Raw genomic sequence first — 22,761 nt, forward strand, 5'->3', positions numbered from 1 at the left:
AAGACTGGGAATGTAGGAATGGGCCGTGTTATAAAGGGTTTTAAAAGTCAAACAGTCAATAAACGTTTATTATTATTTTTTTCAATAAACATTTATTAAGCACCTATTATGTGATAGTATTCTGCTAAGTTCTGGGGCTACAAACACAAATAAAAACAGAGCCCCTGCCTTCAAGAAGCTTACGATTTAATGGGGGGAGATAGTGCACAAAATGAAGCTGAAAAACCATGGGAGTAGGAGCATGATGGAGAAGTCCATAGAAGTCTGAAAGTATTGTAACTGGTTGTAAATGCGGAGAAGACTGTTGTGCTCCTTCCTTAATTAGAAACCTGTTAGACTATGGCTTTTGCCCTGAGCAGAGGGTATGAATGAAAATTGAATACTAAAGATTTTAATATTAAACAGAAGATTTTACATTTGATCCTGGAGGTAATGGTAGCCATTGGAGTGTATTGAAAAGTGGGGTGATATTGTCAGATTTGTACTTTTTAGTAAAATCATTTTAATGGATGGATCAAATGAGGAAAGGCTTGAGGGGAATCCAGTCAGCAAATTATTACAGTAGTCAGTACATGTTATGATAAAGACGTGGAGAAGAGTGGTAGCAGTCAGATGAGAGAAGAGGTTTTATATATAAGAAATGTTTTGGAGACAGAATTAATAGGACTTGATAACTGATTGGATATGGGGGTGGTGAGAGACTGAGGAATTGGGGTGATAGCTAGGTTGTGAGCCAGGGTGACTGGGAAGGGGTATAGTAACCCAGGCAGAAAAATGGAAGTTAAGCAGAGGGTAATGTTTGGGGTGGGGAAGAAGATGATGAATTTAGTTTTGGACAAGTTGAATTTAAGATGTCTGTAGGACATCCAGCTTGTGATATCTAATAGGCAGTTGAAGATGTGAGATTGAAGGTCAGGATAGAAAATTGGGTTAGACAAGTATATCTTAAGAGTCATCTGCATAGAGGTGATAATTGAAGCCATAGGAGCTGATAAGATCACCAAGTGAAATAGTATAGAAAGAGAAAAAAGAAGGCCTGAAACAGCCTTAGAGTACCCCTGTGATTAGTAGGTATGAAAGTGGTGAAGATCCAACTAAGAGACAGCAGGAAAAGTAAGAGGTAGGAGGAGTACTAGAACAGAATAATATCACGAGTTCCGAGAGAGAAGAGGTTTTCAAGGAGCAGAGGGTATTAACACAGTGTCAGAGGCTGGAGAGGTGTAAGAATTCAATCACAGATGATATTGTTACCCGGAAAAGGTAATTGGGAGAACATCGGTAGCACCAAATCCACATTCTTACTTTATAGCCTTTATAAAATCTTTATGGGAATGAGTTACTTATTTAGCAAAGGTATTTTTGATAAAAACATGAGGAAGGGGAAGGAATGGGACCAGCATTTATTAGGTGCCTACTGTATGCCCAGGTACTGTGCTTAATAAGTGCTTTCTAAATATTATCTCACTTGATCCTAGAACTCTGTGAGATAGGTATTACTATTCCTACTTTATAGATGAGAAAACTGAGGCAGAATGAAGTTAACTGACTTTCCTAAGGTCATATAGCTAGTAACCTTCTGAGATAGCACTTGAACTCAGAACTTCCTGAGTCCAGACCCAGTACTCTGTCTACTGTACCACCTAGCAAAGAGTAAGATTTTCGCAAATTTTCTGTAGCAGACCAGATCATTACTGATAAACAGTTGCCTGAAAGGAGTAGAGAATACTCTAGATCCCTCTATATTTATTGTTTGAGTATACAAAAGCATTTGACTCAGCAGACCAAATTGAGCATCCTCTAACAAGGTGTCTCCTATGCATGTCTTAAGATCGGAGAAGATTTATTGGTAAAAGGTACCTTTGTTTAGTGATCCTTTGGTTATCAAACGGGTATAGAGATGGGTAACTGACTTTTGAAAAAGGCATTCATCACTTCACCACTTGGAAAGATGTTCTCTGCAGATTCTGAATTCAAGAGGACTCCTTATCTTGTAGTTAGTGAGTTCCTCCAGATACTCCTGTTTGTAGTTAACTTATAAACTTCTTGAGAATTTTAGGCAGGTTAGCAGCAGCTTAAGGTCTTGGGCACCAGAAGCTCTTGTTCTAATGCACCCACATTTTATAAAGTGTTAATCTTCTTTTGCCTTTTAAAAAAGAGTGTAGATTAGTTTTCCCCCCCTTATTATCATATAGTTGTTTGAAAGCTTTGAATGTGGCTTTGAATCGTCCTCGACTTTTACTTGAAATGAATATTTCTGAAAAACTGACTTTTTAATGTAAAATACGTAGAAGGAGTTAAATGTGTATAAAAAAGAACATTGACAGCCTTTAATTGATTATGTGGTTTATATGGAGGGAACAATAGGTTAAGGAACCAATTTTTTTTGGTTGGCCTTTTTTATATTATGACCAGATGTTCTGTTTATCTGACTTCAGAGTTCTTTAGATAAGTTTAACCTGTAATATTAAAATTTCTATGATGAAATATATTCTGATAAAATAAAGCAATGATTATAGGCCCTGAAAGCTTCCTGTGTTTTTAAGAATATGAACCCTACAATACATTGTCTAATGGTATCCTGATTAAGTAGCAGATGGCTGGTTTGCATTAAACACAAATACTCCAGAGTATGATTTAAAGAAACTAAGTGACTAAGTTCTGAATTTAAAAGTTCAAAAGAATAATCTGACGTTTGTCTGAGCCCATATTTTAATAGTCAAATTCAGAAAGCTCAAGGTAAAAAACTCAACCTGTGCTCCTAAATTTGGGTTCAGGTTTCCCCTCTGACACATAATGGTTAAGTGTTCTTAGGCAAGTCACTCAACCTCTTAGTGCCTCTGCCAAATTTCTGAGCCTATACATTGCATAGTAGGTCCCCATCTGTGTTGGTAGAAGAAATTCTTCACCAGGAATTTCCTACATGTATAAAATCATCAATCTACTTTAAAAAGATGTGTACAGTTGAGGCATAGTGGTGTATTAGAAGGACATTGGATTAGAATGAGACTCCAGGGGTTCAGGTTATGATGTTGCCCTTAGTAGCTGTATGTTTGTAGGTAAATTGTTTAACCTTTCTGAGCCTTCATTTTCTTGTCTGTACAATAGAGTATTTGCACTATGTACCTTGTATTTGTTGTGAGGAAAACATTTTGTAAACTATAGAAACAAGTGACTATTTTCATTCTAAAGTAATTGAGACCAGATGACTGGCAAAGATTTTTGAGTATAATTTAAAAGCATTTTAAAATTTATTAATTAATTGTAAACAATTTTTAATAGATAAAAACAACACTAGCACCCAAATGAGAGGAGCAAAAAAGAAACAGTATGATTTGGTACAAATGGCTAGTCCTGGCCTTGATAGTTATTGGGTGGTGGCAGAGGTATCCCTTACTTACGTATGAGAGAGGGTTCTTAACCTGGCAACTAGAAACTTGTCATTTTGAATATACAGTTATCCCTTCCACATGGCGACTTTCCCCACCTCAGTTTCCGTATATCACAGGTCAGCATAAGAAATTAAATGGGAATTTTTTAGGAGTTTTGAGAAAGCTGCAGATGACACACACAGGCCATCAGATGACACAGAAAAAGTTTGGAAACTCAGAAATGCATGAAATATATGTATAGTATTGTATAATATTAACATATTTTATTTTTTAATGCCATAATAATTCAGACTTCTTGTCTGGTATGAAGGGAAGAAAAAAATTTACACAGTTTTTCCAGATTGTGAGGTGCAGTGTCCCTAACCCCCACGATGTGGAAGGGATAATTGTAATTGATTTTCTTTATAGTCATAGGTACTGAAAAACCCTTTTTCTGAGAAGAGGGTCCATGAGTTTCACTAGAATGCCAAAGGGGTCTATGAGACAAAAAAAGTTAAGAATCTGCACCTGCCTATGAGGAAGCTAAGATAAACAGAGGTTAAATGATTCACTACAGGTAGGGTGTGGCAGAGGTGGTATTTGAACTGCTGTCCTTTGATTCCAAGTCCATTGTGTTTTCCATTTTAAGAATTATCTTTTGATTGAAATTAGTAGAAGCCCTTTGGTCATTCAGGAGAAAATTAGAAAATGGGATTAGAAATAACTAATTCAGCATGGAATTTAAGTAAAGAAAAGCTAAGGAGAAAGACGTGGTCAGTGCAGCTTTAGCAATGTACACGGAGGTTATCAGGTCCTGATTCTTTAAACATGTTCCCGTTGAATGGGAAAATGTCTGCTTCAGGTTACAGAAAGAACAGAATGATACCAAAGTCCAATAACCCATTGCGTACCAGCTTAATGGCTTAAAATTAACCACTTTGATTTTTCCCTGATTACATATTCATCAAATTCCCTTGCAGGCCTTACATTGTATTTTTCTTAATACATCTTGCAGATAGCCAAATTTTCAAATCTAATAGTCCGACATGTGAGTAGATAGCAAAATATTGATAACATATACAGGTTAAGGGTAAGTATGTTTTAGGGATGGGGAATAAGGCTGTAAGAGTAAGAAGAGTATCCTATTTAAGGTAACAGACATGTAAAATATCCTTGTCTATATTGAAGGAAAACTGTCAGTTGTCCTCTTGAGAACAATATGATAAAACCTAATGGTGAAAGTATGAGTTTTATAACTTCTTTATTGGGCTAATATCAAGTATATTATTGATTAAAAACAGTTATTATTTATATAGTGTTTTTGAGTTTGTAAGATACTTTATTTATTGACAACAAGTGAATGAGGTGGCATTATCATTTTCATTTTACATATGAGAAAACTGAGGCATAAGAGGTTAAGTGATTTGCTGTAGGTCACCCAGCTGGTATCAGAGATGAGAACTGAGCCCACATCCCTGACTCCGATTCAAGTACACTCTCTGCTATGCTGTGCTGCTTCATGTGAAGGTCCCTCTTCTTTTTTAACTGGAACTTAGAATAGAGTTCTAGCATGATAGTTTCCTAAATTTAACATTTGTCTGCCCAATTACTATGATTTACTTTGTCTCTAGTAATTGAGGGAAAAGGCAAGAGTAGGAAACTGTGATTGTAAAAGATCCAATAATGCCTAAAACATTTTTCTCCCTTTGAAAATCAGTTCAAAATAAATTACTTAAATGGTTTCCTATTTCAAAGCTCAATTTGGAGCATAAAGAAAATCTTTGTTGTACCTACTTTAGCATTGGTATGGAAAAAGTTTCCTATACCTTTAAAATAATACCATGTTTTTGACCTGATGTTAATGACTAAGACAGAATCTTTCCACTTTCCCAGCTTTTCCAATGTTGCTGGAAGCATTGCCACTTTTTTTTTTTGAACTTTGCAATCACACTGTAGAATTACAAATCATAGAGAGTCAGAAAAGGCCTCAGAAGAGATCCAGGCCACTGCCCTTGTCTTAGAGACAGACATCCAGCTCAGCAAATGGAGACCACGTGACTCGCCCAACCAAGTTCACTTAGCAGTAAGCATCAGATGCAGAATTTGAATCCAAGCCCTCTGACCATACCCTGTCAGCTTGTTAAGTCTTCATTCAGTATTGTTTAATTTTAAAAAAAGCCAATTTCATACACCACTCAGCTGTAACATTAACTGGTATATGTGTGTGTGTGTGTGTGTGTGTGTGTGTGTGTGTGTGTGTGTGTGAGTGAGATTTCCTAGTTTTCACTCCTTCTACTTTATCCACATTAACAATACACTTAATTATATCAGTGAACTTAGTGACAGACTAGACTAATGAATATCCAAATCATTCTTCAATCTGTACTGTATGCATATTGGCATAGTGTTTTAAATCACTAGGAGCCTTACCTTCAAAATTCACTTCAGTAGTCCCTAGTTAAATTTAAAGCTGTGTGTGTGTATTGGGGGGGAGGGGAAGGAGGAGGTGGGTGGCTATGGGAGGGAGCATGGAGAGTAGAAAGAGAACTAGAATTGGAGTTGTAACTTGGGCTCAAATCCTGATTCTGCTATATGCCATGTGACTTTGATGAGGTCATTTCATTTGTCTGGGCTTTAGTTTCCTCATCTATGAAACAAAATGTAATAGCTGACATATGAGTTCTCTTCCGACTTCAAAACAAAATCAAAAACCTCTTTTCCTGTGACCCTGTTTACCTCTTAGTACATCCTTCCTTTATTGATAGTGCCATTCAGACACCTATTTCCTCTCTTCTTTTCAAGATCCTTACATGTCTCACTTAAAACTTTGTACTGCACTTGGAAAAGTTTGTCTCTCTTTTTGTTAATTTGGTGGTGTGTATATTTGTGTCTGTATTTATTTTAAGTCAGTATATTTATCTACCTAAAGTAAGATCTTAAATATAGATACACATGTTCATGTGTACATGTTATACATATAAACACATGCATATATATTTATATACACATGATATACATGCACACACACTAACACTCTTTAGTGAATGTTTATATTTGAATACATTTGCTTATGTATATACATACAAATATACATATGTAAAATATGAATAAAATAATGAAGTAAATTAGATTTAAACTAACATAAGAGTTTGCACATTCAAAGGAGTTGTACATTTCAAAGTAGTAACATTTGGAAGGTATACATATTCTAATAATTCTTCCTTTGATGAAAGTATTTTGGGAACTTTGGTATTGCCTTCTAGGCCTGAAGCAGAATAAAATTTTTATTGATGTCAAATCTTTGTCCTTTGAGAGTAGATTTAAAAAAAAATAATTTGAATCTAGGTCTAATGGAGAAGGTGGGATCAAACTGGGTGATGGTGATCTTAAGACAAAAAATGAGGTGTAATTGTGAAAAAAAAGTCATTTCTTTATGTGGCTTATAAACAGCTGGAGGGAGTTCTAAAAGAGAAGTTTGAAACATTTCTACAAGTAGCTTCATTTCTGGAACATATGGGTATCCTGAGAGGCAGCATGCCAGGCTTGGATTCAGGTTCTACTTTGACACATAGTCACTGTGTGCCTCTGTGCAAGCTATGACTTCAGTGCCTTGTCTCTTCTCTAAGAACGTAAGTTTCAGAATAGTTGATGAATTCCTTTAGTAGAGGATGTTTCTTTACCCGAGGGTTCCCTATAGTAATGAAATCATAGTAGTTCCACCAACAAACAAAAAAACCTCATAAGTTGTTTTCTTTGAAAGAGACAGTCCTTTTTTGGATATATAATTTGGGTGTATTCTTTTAAATTCAAATCAGTCTCACTGTCCTACAGCAACATCTAGATGTAGCAATAGCTATATCTACATATTCTATACTGTCTATAAATTTCCTCATTTAGTATGTATTTATGTGCAGCGCACCCTTGTGAATGGGTTGTTTTAAAAGTCATTTTGTTTATTGTTTTGTAGCAAGAACACATGTTCCCATAATTCTGTTCTATATGCTGGTATAGATTAAACCATAAGAACCGATTTCACTTAAAACCTATGTGAAATATAGAATTAATAAAACCTATAAAACTGATCCACCACATATACAAGTTTCTGTGGGAAAATACAGTTTTGAAAGCCAGAATTATACCTCTGCTAGGCCTTTTGGCAATAGTACTGGGGACTTTCTTACTACTTTTCTCACTTGGTAGTAGGAATTAAGACTCCGTCAACTCATATCACTGGTGGTGGCTTGGAACAAGGCCAGGGTGATGGGGAGTTTTGGCAGAGGAGAGGTAATTAAGGGTAGGCGTTGTAGAGGTTCAGGGATGAAGATTTGCATTGGAGACTCTGGAATAAGTAGCAGAAATGGAGGCTTTTAGGTAGGGGTGTGTCAGTCCATCAGTCAACAAGCATTTATAACTATTTTTTCATGCCAGTCACTGTGTTTTTCAATGGGGGTACAAAGGTTCCAAGATAAACAGTGTGAGATTTGGGTCACCTGAAAATGTAGACTATAGGGAATACCTCTTAATTCTGGGATAGTTTACTAGTTATTCCTTTGCTTTTCTCCTATTAGCCCTATGGACTGGCTTTCCTATCATCTTTTCCCTGCCACCATGTGCGATATCTGACGAAGACTTTTCTCTTTTCCTGGTATGTTGTAGAATAGAATCTAGTCTTACAGATTCTCCCCTTCTCTCATCATATATTCCCTTTAATCTTTTTTAAGGGTTTTTATTGCTTATTAACAACAAGCAGGCTAAAAGGTTCACCCTATTATATTCACCATACTATAGAATAAAAGAATTTGAGAGTTAGAAGGGATCTTAGTGACCCTCTAGTTCAATCCATGTACAAGAAGGAATCCCTGCTGTAATATACTCAGCAAGTAGTTACTCTGCCCCTGCTTGAAGATTTCCAGCCAGGAGAAATTCAGTACTTCTCTAGGCAGTCCATTTCACTTTTGAACAGCTTTCACTGTTGGAAAGTTTTTCTTGAAATTGAGCCTAAATTTGCCCCTCTGCAACTTCAACCCATTGCTCCTGTTTCTGTGTTCTGAGGTAAAAAGAAACTAGTCTGTCTGGTCCCTTAAGAACATGTATCCTGTTCCCCCTAAGTCTTTTCTTCTCCAAGCTAAACATGCTCAGTTACTTAACCAAAGATATGACATGAAACGGATGACTGATATGGTATGGACTCAAGGCCATTCATTCTGGTCACCCTTCTCTGGACATTGGCCAGCTTACTATTATCTTTATACTGTGGTGCCCAGACCTGAATAAAATAACCCTAGCTGAGGCCTGACAAAGTCAGAATCCTGTGGAGAGGTCACCTTTTTCTGGAAATATTGTTCCTGAGTGCAAGAATACAGTAGCTTTTTAGCTGCCACATAATACTACTGATTAATATTGGACTTGCAGTCCACTAAAAATCCCTGGATCTTTTTCAGAACAAATACTATCTAACTGTAGCCTCCCCAATTTGTACTTTTGAAGTTGATTTTTCTTGTACTCAAGGGTAAGACTTTACATTTTTCCTTACTGAATTTAATCTTAGATTCAGCCCAGGGCTTTACTGTCAATATCCTTTTGGATTAGCCATCTCTATCAGTTTTGTCCCATCTGTAAATTTGATGGAACAAGTAACTAATCCTTTATCCAGGTCATTGATGGAACTGTTAAACAACATAGGACCAAACACAAACCACTGCAGGGTAATTCAATGGAGATCTTCTGCCAATTGACATTAAACTATTAATCACTCATTGAGTCTGGCCCATATGACCATTTCTAAATCCCTTCTCACCTCAGCACTCATTTCTTTTTCCATATGTTGGCAAAAATTGTATTTAGTATGCAAAAGTAAGTCCAGAATCAAATCATGTTGGGCATTTTCGCATTGGTAGAGCTCTAGCTATGATCATAGGATTGTAGCAGTCAAGGATTTGCCATTGGGAGAGGGAAAGGAGGATAGCAAGAGGACAGAAATGGTAATTACTTTTTATAGTTAGTTATTTTAATATAATTTGTTAGCTGTAAGATTTATTAATGCATAAAAAGTTAATATAAAGCAGAAATGGAGCCATGAATGCATTTATATTTGGAAGTGATATATAATTATTCCAAGATAATTTGTAATGGACCACAGATTATCATGTTATACTGTGTGGCAGGCAGAATATTTAGCACAGAGTATATCAAGTTAGTTTAGACAGTTATGATGTGCAGACTTATTTGGATCAGTAATATACCTATAGATATTTCTTAGAAGGTAGATATTGAATCCTTAAAAAATTTGTTGCTTTTCATTCAGATTTTTCTCATCCTATTGGATTGTCTATCCCTCCTGCTTCTCCTTTCTAATACTTTTCATTTGTCCATGTCACTGCTCATTAAGGAGAGGAGGAGGGAGGGAAGAGAGAGGAAGTGAAACCCCAAAATATTTGCTCCTTGGAAATAGTTCCTGCAAATGTTTAGTGAGTGAAGGATATGGATATTAATTGCTTTCATTGACCTATTCTTTGTCTTCCTTACTGTCAGGAATAAATGAGAGGTATATTAGATCACATAATATCCTATTAAATTAAAAATGGAATATATTTCATTACTTTCTATGTTTTAAGTCAAGTCAACAAGCATTTATTACTTGTCCAATTTGTATTAAGCACCTGGCTAAGAGCTGGGGATACAAAGAAAGGCAAAAATCAGGCCCTGCTCTCAAGGGACTCTCTCTTATTGTCCAGTGGAGAGGGGGTGGTGGGGAGACAACCTGCAAACAACTATATACAACATAAATTGGAGGCAATCAACTGGGAGAAGACACTAACATTAAGGGGCATTGGAAAATGCCCACCTTCCTGTAGAACGTGGCATTTTATCTGGTACCTGAAAGATGCCAGAGAAATCAGGAGGTGAAGAAGAAGAGGGAGAGAATTACAGAAATGGGGGATAGCCAGTGAAAATTGGGCATTGGAAGTTGGAGTGTCATGGGAGAGGATCAGCAAAGAGGCCACCATCACTGGGATTGCAGAATATATGGAGGGAAGGTGAAAAAAAACTGGAAAGGTAGGAAGGGGGCCTGATTACAAAGGGCTGTAAAAGTCAAATAGGATTTTATATTTGATCCTGGAGGCAATAGATAACCACTTGAGTTCACTGACTAGAGAAATGACATGGTCAGACCTATGTTTTAGGAAGACTACTTTAACATGTGATGAACTGGAATGTTCAATCAATGGACTTGTGGCAGAGAGACTAATCAGCAGGCTATTACAATACAGGTGTGAGATGATGAAGGCCTCAACCAAGGTGGTGGAAGAGTCAAAGGAGAGAAGGGCATATGTTCAAGAGGTATTTTCAAGCTAGTGTCAACAAGCCTTGGAAATTGATTCAAAAAGATATGGAAGTAGGGGTGGGCAGTGAGAGAGAATGAGTAGTTGGGGTGACAGATAGTGAGCCTGGGTGACTGAGAGTATGGTGGTTCTCTTAACAGTAATATGGAACTTAGGAAGAGGGAAGAAAAGATGATTTTAATTTTGGACATGGGCACCCATGTGCGTGTGTATGTGATAATGTTGTAGAAGCAATACAATCTAGAAGAAAGAGCAGTGGACATGAGTCAGAAGACCTGAGTTTAAAGATCAATTGAAACTTCCTAACTCTGTGACCATGGGAAAATTATTCAACCTTTCTGAGTCTGTTTTTTTTACCCATAAAAGGGGATAATAATACTTATATTATGTACTTTGAAAGGTTATTGTAGGGAAAGGGCTTTGTAAACCTTAAAGCATCATCATAAATGTGAGTTGTTATTGCCATTTTGGCAAGAGATTGGGGAGTACTAGTCTTATTTAATAAAGAATTACAATTATTTGTGTTACTCTGTTAGTCTAGAAGTACATTGAAATATAAAAAGGTAATATTACTCATTTTAAACTAATGGTCTTAATTTTCAAATGTTAATTTAAATTTAATCCTGTCTTCATTAAGTGGGAAGAGTTTCTTTTTCTTAGAAAAATGCAAGCCAAGTAAAACACAAAAGCTTTTAAAGTATGACTTTCTAATTTATATTTGATTTTTATATCTCTGTATTTTCTCATAATTTTCGACTTAACTTTTTGACTGAATAGTCTGCTGAGTTAAACTCTTACAGAGTGATGCCCAATTACTTAGTAAAACTTTTAGCTGACTTGGGTGTTTAATAAATATTTGATAACCATTAACATTCAGATATTTCATTTGAACTCAAATTTGTACCGAACAGGAGAAAAAAAGATACTTTTTTTAAAGGACAGCACAAAATATTTTATGTTGCCTATATACTTCCAAACCCACAACACTATGAATTATATCGTTTTGGTGTAATTTATTTGTTATGAAGTCACAGTTCTCATTTGCAATAGTCCCCAACAATCTATCAATTTAGAAAAAGTAATTTTACCTATTCCTAATTACCTGAAATCTATGTCCTTATAGCTAGCACAGCCTTCTTAATTTGAAATGGGCTGTACTGAGCTCCAATTTCAAGTTTATGTGGTCATACTTTAAGTATTAAATAGTAAGTACAGTCTTATTCTATTAAACTTTTTATTAACAATTTCAGCATCCTATGAGAAGATTTGCTTTTGATTTTTACCCTTCTTTCAGTAATACATCTGGAAATGCTCAAGAGTTGTTTGCCATATTTGAGAGAACAGTCTTCAGTGAAAGTATGACCTCTTTAGAGGTGAGGTTCAAATTAACTAACAGTGAGCCATAATGTAAGGAAGCATAATATTGTGAATTATTGTTTGGCAAATATAAGTAATGTCAGCATTAGCCGCTAAAGTAATTTAAAATGTACTACTTGCAGAAAGCTAAAGAGATATGCTATACAAAACTTTCTCTGTAAGTTCTCTAAATGTAACTAGAGTGCTGTTTAGTTTGTTCAGTAAGGGCTGTAAATTCTCTAAGTATAAGCTTGATATGTTTGTAAGTTACATGACTAATATCTAATTCAAGTATGAAAGGGATATTTGGAGCTTGAAGGTGTGAGCATTGTCACACTTTTCTTAAAACTAGAATATGTTTAAATGTACATATTTTTGAATGCATTTTTATTTCTAATCATATCAATCCTTCATACTAAACTGAGTTTTCACAAATAGGATCATTGAGTAGTATGGTCAGTTAGTACTCTTAAAAAACAAAATGAAAACAAAACAACCAGAGTCTGTAGAGGGGGTGTATTTGTTTTTAGCCTTTTTTTTTCATGGCTTTTCAGAGGTGTATCATATTATAAATACATTAGAAATGTTTTGCTCTGAGGATATGTAGCATTCCTATAAAGGTTAAATCAATAAAAATGATTTGGCCACATTCCTAAGCATGGCTAGAACAGGTAGCCCGTTGTTTTAGGTACCCTTGAGTTTCTGGATCGGATCATTATGGCGTAGCAAAAAGGGCTTACTAAATGCTGCTTGCTCCATGCAGACATTCTAGAAGATGCTATCAGCCTAAAAAAAAGTCAGGCAGATTTTTCTCGGCTTTTAGAACTTTTCAAAACATCCTTGTACATATTATGTCTTTCATGTCATATTTTGTATTCTCTAGTAAATCATTTAAGGATTTTTATTTTTGGCTACCAGAATGCTGAAGATTCTTCCATAATTGATAAGAAACAGGTATGTACAGGACAAGATGTAATACATAAGACTTTGAAGCCATTTTTGAATGAGTGGTAATTTTAAAATTTATAAAGAAAGTAATTCCATAGCAGCCAAATTTAGGAGTTAGGTGCTTTTAGTTTAATGGGTATATAAGAAAATGCAGTAGTCATTCAGCAATGATTATTTTGTTGTTTTGGGCAGCTAAAAAGACCAGCATGAATTTTCAAAGTATGTTTTTCTGGTTTATTGGAAAAATCTCTGTGTGTCCTTATGCACTTAGAATATACCCTGTACTGAAGCAGCTGCTAAATGTTCTTGCAATATGGAGCTCCATTTTATATATTTGGTTTTAAATACACGTTAGCGTTTTCCCACTGATTTTTCTGCATTTGATGTTTTTAAGACCAAGCTATTTTTTTTTTTTTAGGATTACTCTTTAAAAATGCTACCCTGTACCCCTACTGGTAGTAGTAATTAATGAATTTATTTCTAAGATATGTATGAAGCAGAATTTTAACATAGAACAATTTTAAAACTTTAAGGGTAACAACTTCTAGTGATTATTGTTTATATTTTGTAATTATAAAAGCTCAGTGTTAACCACTTACTTTTTTTGAATATAGACACATTCTCAATTATATGTGTTAATTAGTTGTATTAAGACAGTCTCTTACTATGCATGTCTTATTTGCCCTGATAACATTTTGATTGTTGATTTGTAACAAAAAGCAAGACTTTACATTACATCACATTTTATTGTACACCCAGAGTTGTATTTATTGGAGCACATTTTCCTTAATATTTTATATTTGAATGATAAACTAGAAAATAGGGTTAAATTATTTCCTCCAAAGATATTTTTACATAAATTACATATATATATTTATATATGTATATATATATATATATAAATATACAAGGACCTATTTGAACTTTTTAACATTCTTAAAAGCATGAACTTAGATTTTTGTTTTTAAAATTTTGAAAGAGTATTAATTAAAAGTATGTTGCTTTGTACATAGACCACTATATAAAAATTCAGAGAAAATTATAGAAAAAATGAAGAGAAACTTCAGTTCATAATCAGCATGTAACTATGTGACTTTAAATATGCTTTTTAAGGATGCTTGAAATATAAATTTATCTCTTTTTTTTAGTCATATTGAGTGCAATAAGTAATATTTTTCTTTTACCATTTAAATCTCAGGCATGTTTTTGTGAATTGGAAGAACATTTTGTTCTTTTTAGTATTAAAGTAAACTAACTCATTGTATACTTGTTTAGCACCTACTATGAGCAAAGAAGTCTAATGGGCTCAACTGATTTACCCTACCAAGCTATGATTAACATTTCTATTAATGAAGTTGATGTTATCAATAAACATGTCAGTAAAGTATTAGTCTGTGTCTTCTGAATTTTTAAACAGCTGGGCTTAGTTTAAAAAGCTGGGAAAATGTGAACATTTATGTCTGTTCTAGCCATCTTTATACAGTAATGCTAACGAATAATGCTGCAGCACAGGTAGTTTAGAAAGGTGAGATTAAGATGTGGTGAACAGAGAGAGAGAGAGAGAGAGAGCGCATGCACGCGCGTGCGTGTGTGTGTGTGTGTGTGTGTGTACAACTTAGAAAATATGAATTTATTTTGGTAACCATTACTGAGGAGCTTACAGAAATTCAAGAATAGCTTCACTAGATTGCTTTCCTTTGTAAAAACAATATAGTGTCTTCATTGTTAGGAAACTACTGTTTTCAGGTCATTTCCTCAATGAAAATCTTATAAAATCAAATATTTCAATGCTGATCATTTAAATCCTTTGACATTGAACACAGTAGGGGATGGTATGTCACACTATTGCAGTTATCACTTTTTTAAGAAAACCAGTTTTTGAAAACAGAGATTATCAAGATGAAAGTTAACATATGTTACTAGTAGATTTATAGTTGAGGTAAAACATGTTTATGAAATAAAGCTGAAATTTACCCTTTACCCGTAATATTTTTGCTATTTCTTAAGGAGTTTTTATATGAAACCATTTTTATAATGCAGTTATTCATACGGATGAAAGGAGTTTGTTAAGTTCTGGACATCAAAGAGGCCATTTTCTAGGAACAAATTACTTCAAAATTAAATAAAAGCTACATATGTTTTTTTCATGATGCATTGAGATACTTTGTAGAACTGACTAGATGTACAATGCAGTAAAAATTTTAAAGCATGAGTTCACTACTGAGTTTCTTAACTCTAGCCTTTGTTCATGTTTTTAGATGCTGAGTTGTAGGGTAGTTAGCATGCTGGATCTGTAGTCAGGAAGATCTGGGTTCTAACGCTACCTCAGACACTAGTTAGCTGTGTGACCATGGGCTAGACATTTACTCTCTCTGAGCCTGTTTCCTCATCTGTAAAATGGAGTTAATAATAACTGACATTTACATAGGACTTTAAAATTTTATTCACATTATCTCATTTGAGCCTCACAATAACCCTGTGGAGCATATATTATAGATTTTATTTTCTGCATTTTACAGTTAAAGAAACTGAGACTTTGAGACTCTATGCTCCATGTGGCAGTACCTATAAACATATTATTACGAGGCTCAAATGAGATATATAAAGTGTTTCGCAAATTTTACAGCAGAATGTATATGTAATTTATTATTATTTAAAGTTGGGTTCATTTTTAAGTAGACATACTTGAAAGATTGTTGATTCATTTTGGAAATTTCAGATGATTAGAGGAAATATAAATTTTTTTAAAAAAATAGTTAAAATGAACTATATATTAACAGAGTCTCATGTGGCATCAGAATATAATTATTTTTCAATTCTTTGTAACATATATCTCTGGAGCCTATGATGTTTAGTATAGAAATACATAGAATGTGAATGCAAACAGAAAACATATATGTTAAGAATCAAACTAGGTTGGAACTTTGGGCCAATATTATTAATCATTTTCATTACACTCATGTAGTTAGTCTTGTCAAGTATAATAACTTATTTTATCTAAAATCTTAATATATTATTGTAATTACTTGCCTCTTAGGGGAAGATAATGCAATTGAATTTAGTCATTGTAGTTGTTCAAGAATGTTTTTCCTAGTAAGTTCCTACTGTTAGTCAATATTTTCATAAGCTGATAGTTCTCTAAGATATGATTAACTTGTATAATTTAATGAAAGAACTGGAAGAAGAACTCATGAATTTACTAGTAAATTATTCTTAGCTTACAGATAGGAGCCCAGGTTCTTTAGCTCTAATGTAGATATGTAATATACATTTATGTAACACATAGATGTGTTAAGCTATTAATAAAAATTTTAAGCTAGATTGGTGCACAGAGGAAGTTCAAGTTGAATATACTTGGCAAGATATTTTATCATATAAAGTATACTAGTATTACATTTATCTGAGAAAATCTCACATCATATCTCTTTTCAAAACAAAATGTATGTTGATTTTACTGTTGATTGTCATTGGGATTTTGGCAATTTTTTTTTTCCCCTGGAAAACAATAAAACATTATATGGCTGTCAACTTTTCTGTCTTTCTCTTTTACCAAACCACAAAGTGGATTTAGATGTTGGGTATCTGACCACAAAGGATAAGTAAACAATGGTTTGGCATACTTACGATTCACATAAATTCAGGAGAAAATTCAAACATATATCTTAAGATGTTGAATTTTTAACTTTTCCTTTTTATGTGAATAAATTTTTATGAGATTAGTTGGATGGTTCTAATAGATTAGCTTTTAAAAACAGTAAAAATGTTCATTTCACTGAGTATAAGATGAAAATTCTTTACTTTTTATGGCAAAAGTTATTTCTCTTGCTGAAATTAAAGACTATTGTTAAGTTCTACCTATCAAATGAATACAAATTTCCTAAAATGTACATAACAACTATTAAACAAAAGATAGCCTTTAAAGTTTTGGCCAAAATATTCCTAAATAACTTTCCTGAGAATAAATGTAACACGGAAAATTTTTCAAGTCAGAGTAATATAAAAGTTGCTTAAAACTTGGTGTTATGGTGTAGTTACTTTTAAATCTACATATCTAAAAGACACAAATATCTGACGATGTTGCTTAGAAGTTTATTTGGAATAATTTAAATGTTAAAGTAATTTTGCCAAAATAAATGTCTTGGTTATCTCTGTGGGACAGCTACTGTCTTGGTTAAGATACTTGCTTCTGTGAAGGACATTGACTACTTGTACTAACGAGAATTAAAAAGTATAAAAGTATAGGAAGCTGCTGTATAAATAACCATTCTTAAAAATGGAGTAGTCAGGTATGCATTAGTAACTATATTTCAGCTCATTTAAAAATGCATGTGTGTGGGCATCTACTTCAAAATATATTGGGTGATAACATTTATTTGTAAAAAGAGAACACTTTTATGAAAGGAAATGTATTCTAAGTTTTAACACCTCCATTGAAAATGAACACCTGAGGTATTTGATATCCTGTTTACATTTCTTCTACCACTCTATCCTTCAATTTCTCATCCTTCATTAAGCAGTATAAAGAAAAAAGAATATCAAATATTCTACACAGTGCAAAATATTGTACAAAAGATAAATAGCTGTTCCCTTTCTTAATAAGTTTTTTAAGGACCAAATGGTAATAATGGAGTATATATAGCTTTTTTGTGGGTATTTGCTTTTGAGGGGACAAAAATTGTGGTCGACCTTCCTTAAGCTTGATGAAATTCACATGGAAAAGTATTTCCTTGTTATTTTTCATATTGTAATGCATCTGTCATAATAAAGCAAGTTTTAATTCCTCCTAGGCCAATTGAAGTCCATAATCTGTTTTTCAAATTAGAATAGACTATATCAAGATACGTATTTTCAGTATATGAAACTTCCTTTTTATAGGGTTTGTGTTTTCCATAAAACCTGAAATGTTTAATATTTTAAGTTTTTTTTACACTCCTGGGGCATCTAAATTAGAAATATTTCTTTCTTTAGTGTGTCGTAAACATTGTACTTCATTGTAATTCTTACTGAAGTGCATTCAGTTGCTTATGTTCTTTGGGAAGGGGGAACTATCCTATCTATAAGAGAAGCTATAGTATTAATTATTGTAGAAGGAAAATGTAGTGCATTTAAAATTCCTTACTGGAAAACCCCAACCTATAATTAAGTATAGTGTTGCTGACACACAATAATATATTTTACCAAGTGAATGACCATTAATACTTAAGAATTACATTTATATTAAAAAAGTAGCAAGTATTAATGTGTCAGTGCTCTCAGAAAAAAGGTTTTTGGCATGTTCACTTGAGTCCTTGGGTATTTGACTCTTTAACAAAAGTGAGACAAATGAATTATTTATGTCTAATATATAATACAGCTCGTCTGATAATACAGTTATTCAAAGGGACTATTTTCGTAAATGTTGCTTCTTAAGACTGTTTGGTTAAAAACATATGAAATCTCACAGCTTTTTAGGAAATTTTGCATTATATTGTTATTTAGTCACTGAATTTCAATTTCGGTACACAAGTTAGTGCAGCACGGAAGCTTCATATTTGTACAGTTTGGCAAGGAATTTGAGGTGTTACCCTATTTTGACTTCTGTTTTCAAGTATGCACTGGTGCATCATTAATCATAGGAAATGCAAAAATAAATAATCCAGTCCCATTGGATTTTTCATGTGAATACTTACCTTTTCCTTTTTTTGTATATACAGTTGAGGTATTTAGGTAACCCCTAACCTTTTGCTTCAACAAAGAGGTACAGTATAAAAATATTACCACAGTTTTCATATGAGCAGCCCTTTTTAAGAAAACCTCTAGATGGATATTTATTGAAAAAAGAAAAGTTGTGATACATTAGCTCAGCCCCAATACTGTATTTTAGACCACCAGTGTATAAAATTAAAAGCACATGAATTTTGAAGCACTAGAAAAGGTTTGTAATTGATTAGCGCTGCTTGAAAGAATTGAAGTGTAGTAAGTTTTGATTTGTGAATGGTTCTATTCAATAAAGATTAATCCTATGTGTTTGATAAAATCTTAGTGCCTCCAATGAGTTAGTTTTTTTTTTTCCTCTGCAGTTTATTTAACCATCAAATATTTCAGTGTTCTTTTAACTAACTGGAACATTTTCTATCTTACTGAATTTAACTTTAGCATGACTGATTTAAACAAGTCATACTATCAGTGATTAGCTCAAAGGAAGTACTTGAATAGATCAGTATTTTGTCCTTTTAAAAACAGTTAGAATGTATTATGATGTAATCATGCATATTTCATGCCTTTCATATGAGTTAGAGACTATCATAAGCTATACACTAAAGTGAAGAGAAAGGAATACTGACTCTTTCAAAGTATATCTAGCAAGATCTTTCATAAATATAATATATATTTATAAAATTGAGTTTAATTATTACAGTCAAAATACCTTATAGGGTAACCTCCTGGGAATTATATTAATAGTAATTTTCCCTGTCTTACTAGACCACGAAAATGCATATTTGCATTTTCACTTCCTTTCCCTGAGTTTTGGAATGTAGTATTCTAATTAGCATGAAAGCTATGAGACTTTCTAGCTGTTAAAATTTTAAACTAAAAATTTAATGCATAATGGAAGATGGACTACTATAGTTGTTTTGGAAATTAGTGTTCACTTACTTTAAGTTCAGTTATAGTCAGTTATAAAAACTAATATTTTAATCTTTTAAAGAGGTTTTCAGAAATATGCATTAGAAATATCATGTTTAATCTTCTATCAGCATTGTTCAAGTTGCTATTGCATACCATTTGTGTTGCTTGTAAGTAGCTGATAGACTTTGAATAATGAGGTTCTGGACTATATTTGAAATAAATGGCATACTTCCAGTTATCTGAAAAAATGGTACTATCCATCCTGTGCAACTTTTAAAACGTGAGATGAATCAATTGATTAGGCCTGTGCTATTTTGCTGTCTTGAATATATCATGGAATGCTTTCTTTACTAAGCTAGGGTACATAATTCTTGATAATTCAAGAAGTCATTCTAATGATAATAGAATTTGGAGGTACAAGTAAACTTATTAGCACATTTGAATAGATTTGAGAATGTAGAAATTCATCTAAAAAGTATAGTGATAACTTTATATAATTGTCCCACCTACATATAATTCTTTTGGCATATTAGTTCATTGGAAAACTTAAAAAACAACAAGCCCCAATAATTCCAAAAACAAAACAAAGCCCAAGTTATAGAAGATGAAGGAGAACTTGGTTGTAACATTTAATCTCCTCTACCCCTAAAAAAAAAGAGAATCTTCTGAGTAATCCAATGCCACTTTTATCTTTTATTTTCATTGTTTTGAAAGTATTGAATGTATACTTGAAATATGATGAGGAAATAATTATTGGTTCAAATGGTGAACAAAAGGACTCTCCAGTCAGTTAAAAAAAAATAAAATCCAACAAAAAACCCCAAACTTTTTCTTCAATAAATATATTTTTAGATTAGCCCAATTTTCCTAATTTTATTTTCAAATGACATAATATATGTGTAGTTCTTTGTATAGATGCTATAAGTATTATTAATAATATTAATATGTTGCTCAGAATAGAATTAGAATAGTGTTTCCAACATGATACTTGATACGGTTTAAAAAAAGAGATCTGAAATAGGTGTATGAAGCAATTAAGACTTGTATATTATTATTTTAACAAAGTAAATATCTGTTGATCTCTTTTGGAATTAATAGCAGGAGAAATTCCCATTCATGTAAGCAATACTCTCTCCTGTGAACCTGAGGATAATATGATCAGCCTGAATTTGTTAACATTCATTATTGTAATAGTTTTCTGTCATGGAAATGGTATAGCTTCTCTCCATTTCAAAGGATTATTTCCTATATCATCACTGTGAGATTTTATATACAGTAACTCAGTAAAACTCCTTATAGACATTATCTATGCCACAATTTAGAAGTTTTGTAAAACATATAAAGTCATTTCCCCCATCCTTTAAGATCAAGCTTTTTTTTTTTTAAAAGGGATTTAATTTTCATTCACTGACCTACACCAAGACTGATCCTTAAGTAGTAGCCAGTTAAAATGTGTGAAGTAGGAGGAGTGAAGGAAACTCCAATCATTAGTTATGTTACAAAGCAAAGCTAATCCAGGCATACACTGTGAAAAGATTTCTAGTATCTTTCCCTTTTCTTCATTTTCAAAAATAGTGAAAAAAAAAACCAGTTGTAAACTCTTCTTAGTTGGAACATCATGGACATCATAAAGAAAATCTTGTAAGTTTTTTAGATACTTTATCAGACTGTGTCAGATGATGAAGTAATTTTGCAGACCTTATCAACTATAATCTTGTAATATGTCGGATTATAATTAAATGTTAATGAGAAACTGACATTTCATCACATCTTCAATTCAAGCCTATCCAGTTATATAGACTGCTTAAATGATACGTTATCATGATTTTCTCTGTAATTCTGATGACACTTTATTTTACTTGAGAGTAAAAGATAATCACTTCGACAGATCAGAGAACTTAAGATTAAAAGTACAATGTTTAGTGTTTATTGCCTATTGCAAATACCAATATTCTTTAATATATATAGTGCATGTATATGGAGAGTTAAATGTGGAGAATTATTTACATGTTTGCATGGAGTTTTTTTTTTAAGACATCTGTGTTTACTGTTCGGAATATCTAAGCCAATATTTAGCGACACTCTTGTTATACAGAACTCTTAAAGCTGCTACTATAATTCAGGCATTATTTTGTATGGTTTTTCCTTTCTTTTCCTTTATAATCATGCATCTCCATTATATTTATGCAGCGATGTAAACTTTATGCATGCTCTGATTATTTTTATATAAAACCGTAGAGTGAGTATTTGTGCCAATATTTCCATTTTTTGTGAAAGAATGAATGCAGATTAATGATACTGGCTAAACTGATAACTGTTGAACAGGAGTTAGTTCCCTGTCTGAAGTGTATTATAAAGTAGTTTCAGATCATGCATCAGCAGAATATTTTTGGCAAAAAATGCATTTCTTTTTGAAATTTCAATTAAATACGGGGTCCTGTCAGAGGTCAGATAATTCTCTCTCATCTGATTAACATGCTAGTTTTAGTGGCTAATCTTAGTTAAAAGCATTAGGTAAGATATAAAAGTGTTCTAATGTTTTATAATGTCTTTTTTCAGTTCAGTAGCTCTAGACAACTTATCATCTTGATCTAAGGAACTTCCTATTTTCTAGCTTCAGTCATTACTCAGTGAGTTAGATAAGTGACAAATGGATATGCCTATTGCCAAATGCAAAGATTTACAGTGATTATTTTTCTTTCCAGCTTTCCATGTAATAAACTACATTTCGTGTCTACTTATTTTTTTGTATCCTGGTACATTATCCCTAAAATCAAATATCTTATTTAAGAAACAGACCTTTCTACTTAACAGGTTCATATTTTGATGACAAGCAAAATTAGTTTTAGAACTTAAAAATATTGTTAACACTTACCCCAAAAGAAGTTTTGCTGACATGGTGTTACAGTGCTGAAGAGGCTGTTTGATGCCATAGTCCCTCTTTTTTTTTCAGATAGGATTTGTACCCTCTGGTGTAAATACTGCTTGCAGCCTTAAACTGAAAATACAAACCATAGCCAAACCTTGTTTTAGTTTTACAGTATGCCTGGAGTGCATAGATTTTATATTTGTTTTTTTCTGTCAAGAAATTATGTAGCTGGTAACATGTGAAAAGCAAAGAAACAAAACAAAAAAGA

General features: G+C 33.1%; 2 protein-coding genes across 3 annotated transcripts in view; one reads left to right on the plus strand and one right to left on the minus strand.

Annotated features, from left to right (window-relative positions):
- Positions 1 to 22,557, minus strand: part of RUNX2 (RUNX family transcription factor 2) — a 276,455-nt gene extending 253,898 nt beyond the window's left edge. Inside the window, exon 1 of the mRNA XM_036767513.1 lies at positions 22,500 to 22,557. Within this exon, the coding sequence (XP_036623408.1) occupies positions 22,500 to 22,557 (58 nt within the window). The remainder of the gene's footprint in view (positions 1 to 22,499) is intronic.
- Positions 1 to 22,761, plus strand: part of SUPT3H (SPT3 homolog, SAGA and STAGA complex component) — a 706,568-nt gene that overhangs the window by 46,202 nt on the left and 637,605 nt on the right. The gene's annotated exons all lie outside the window — the stretch shown is intronic.

The sequence above is a fragment of the Trichosurus vulpecula genome, chromosome 7, assembly GCF_011100635.1.
Source record: "Trichosurus vulpecula isolate mTriVul1 chromosome 7, mTriVul1.pri, whole genome shotgun sequence".
In the NCBI taxonomy this organism is placed as follows: Eukaryota; Metazoa; Chordata; class Mammalia; order Diprotodontia; family Phalangeridae; genus Trichosurus; species Trichosurus vulpecula.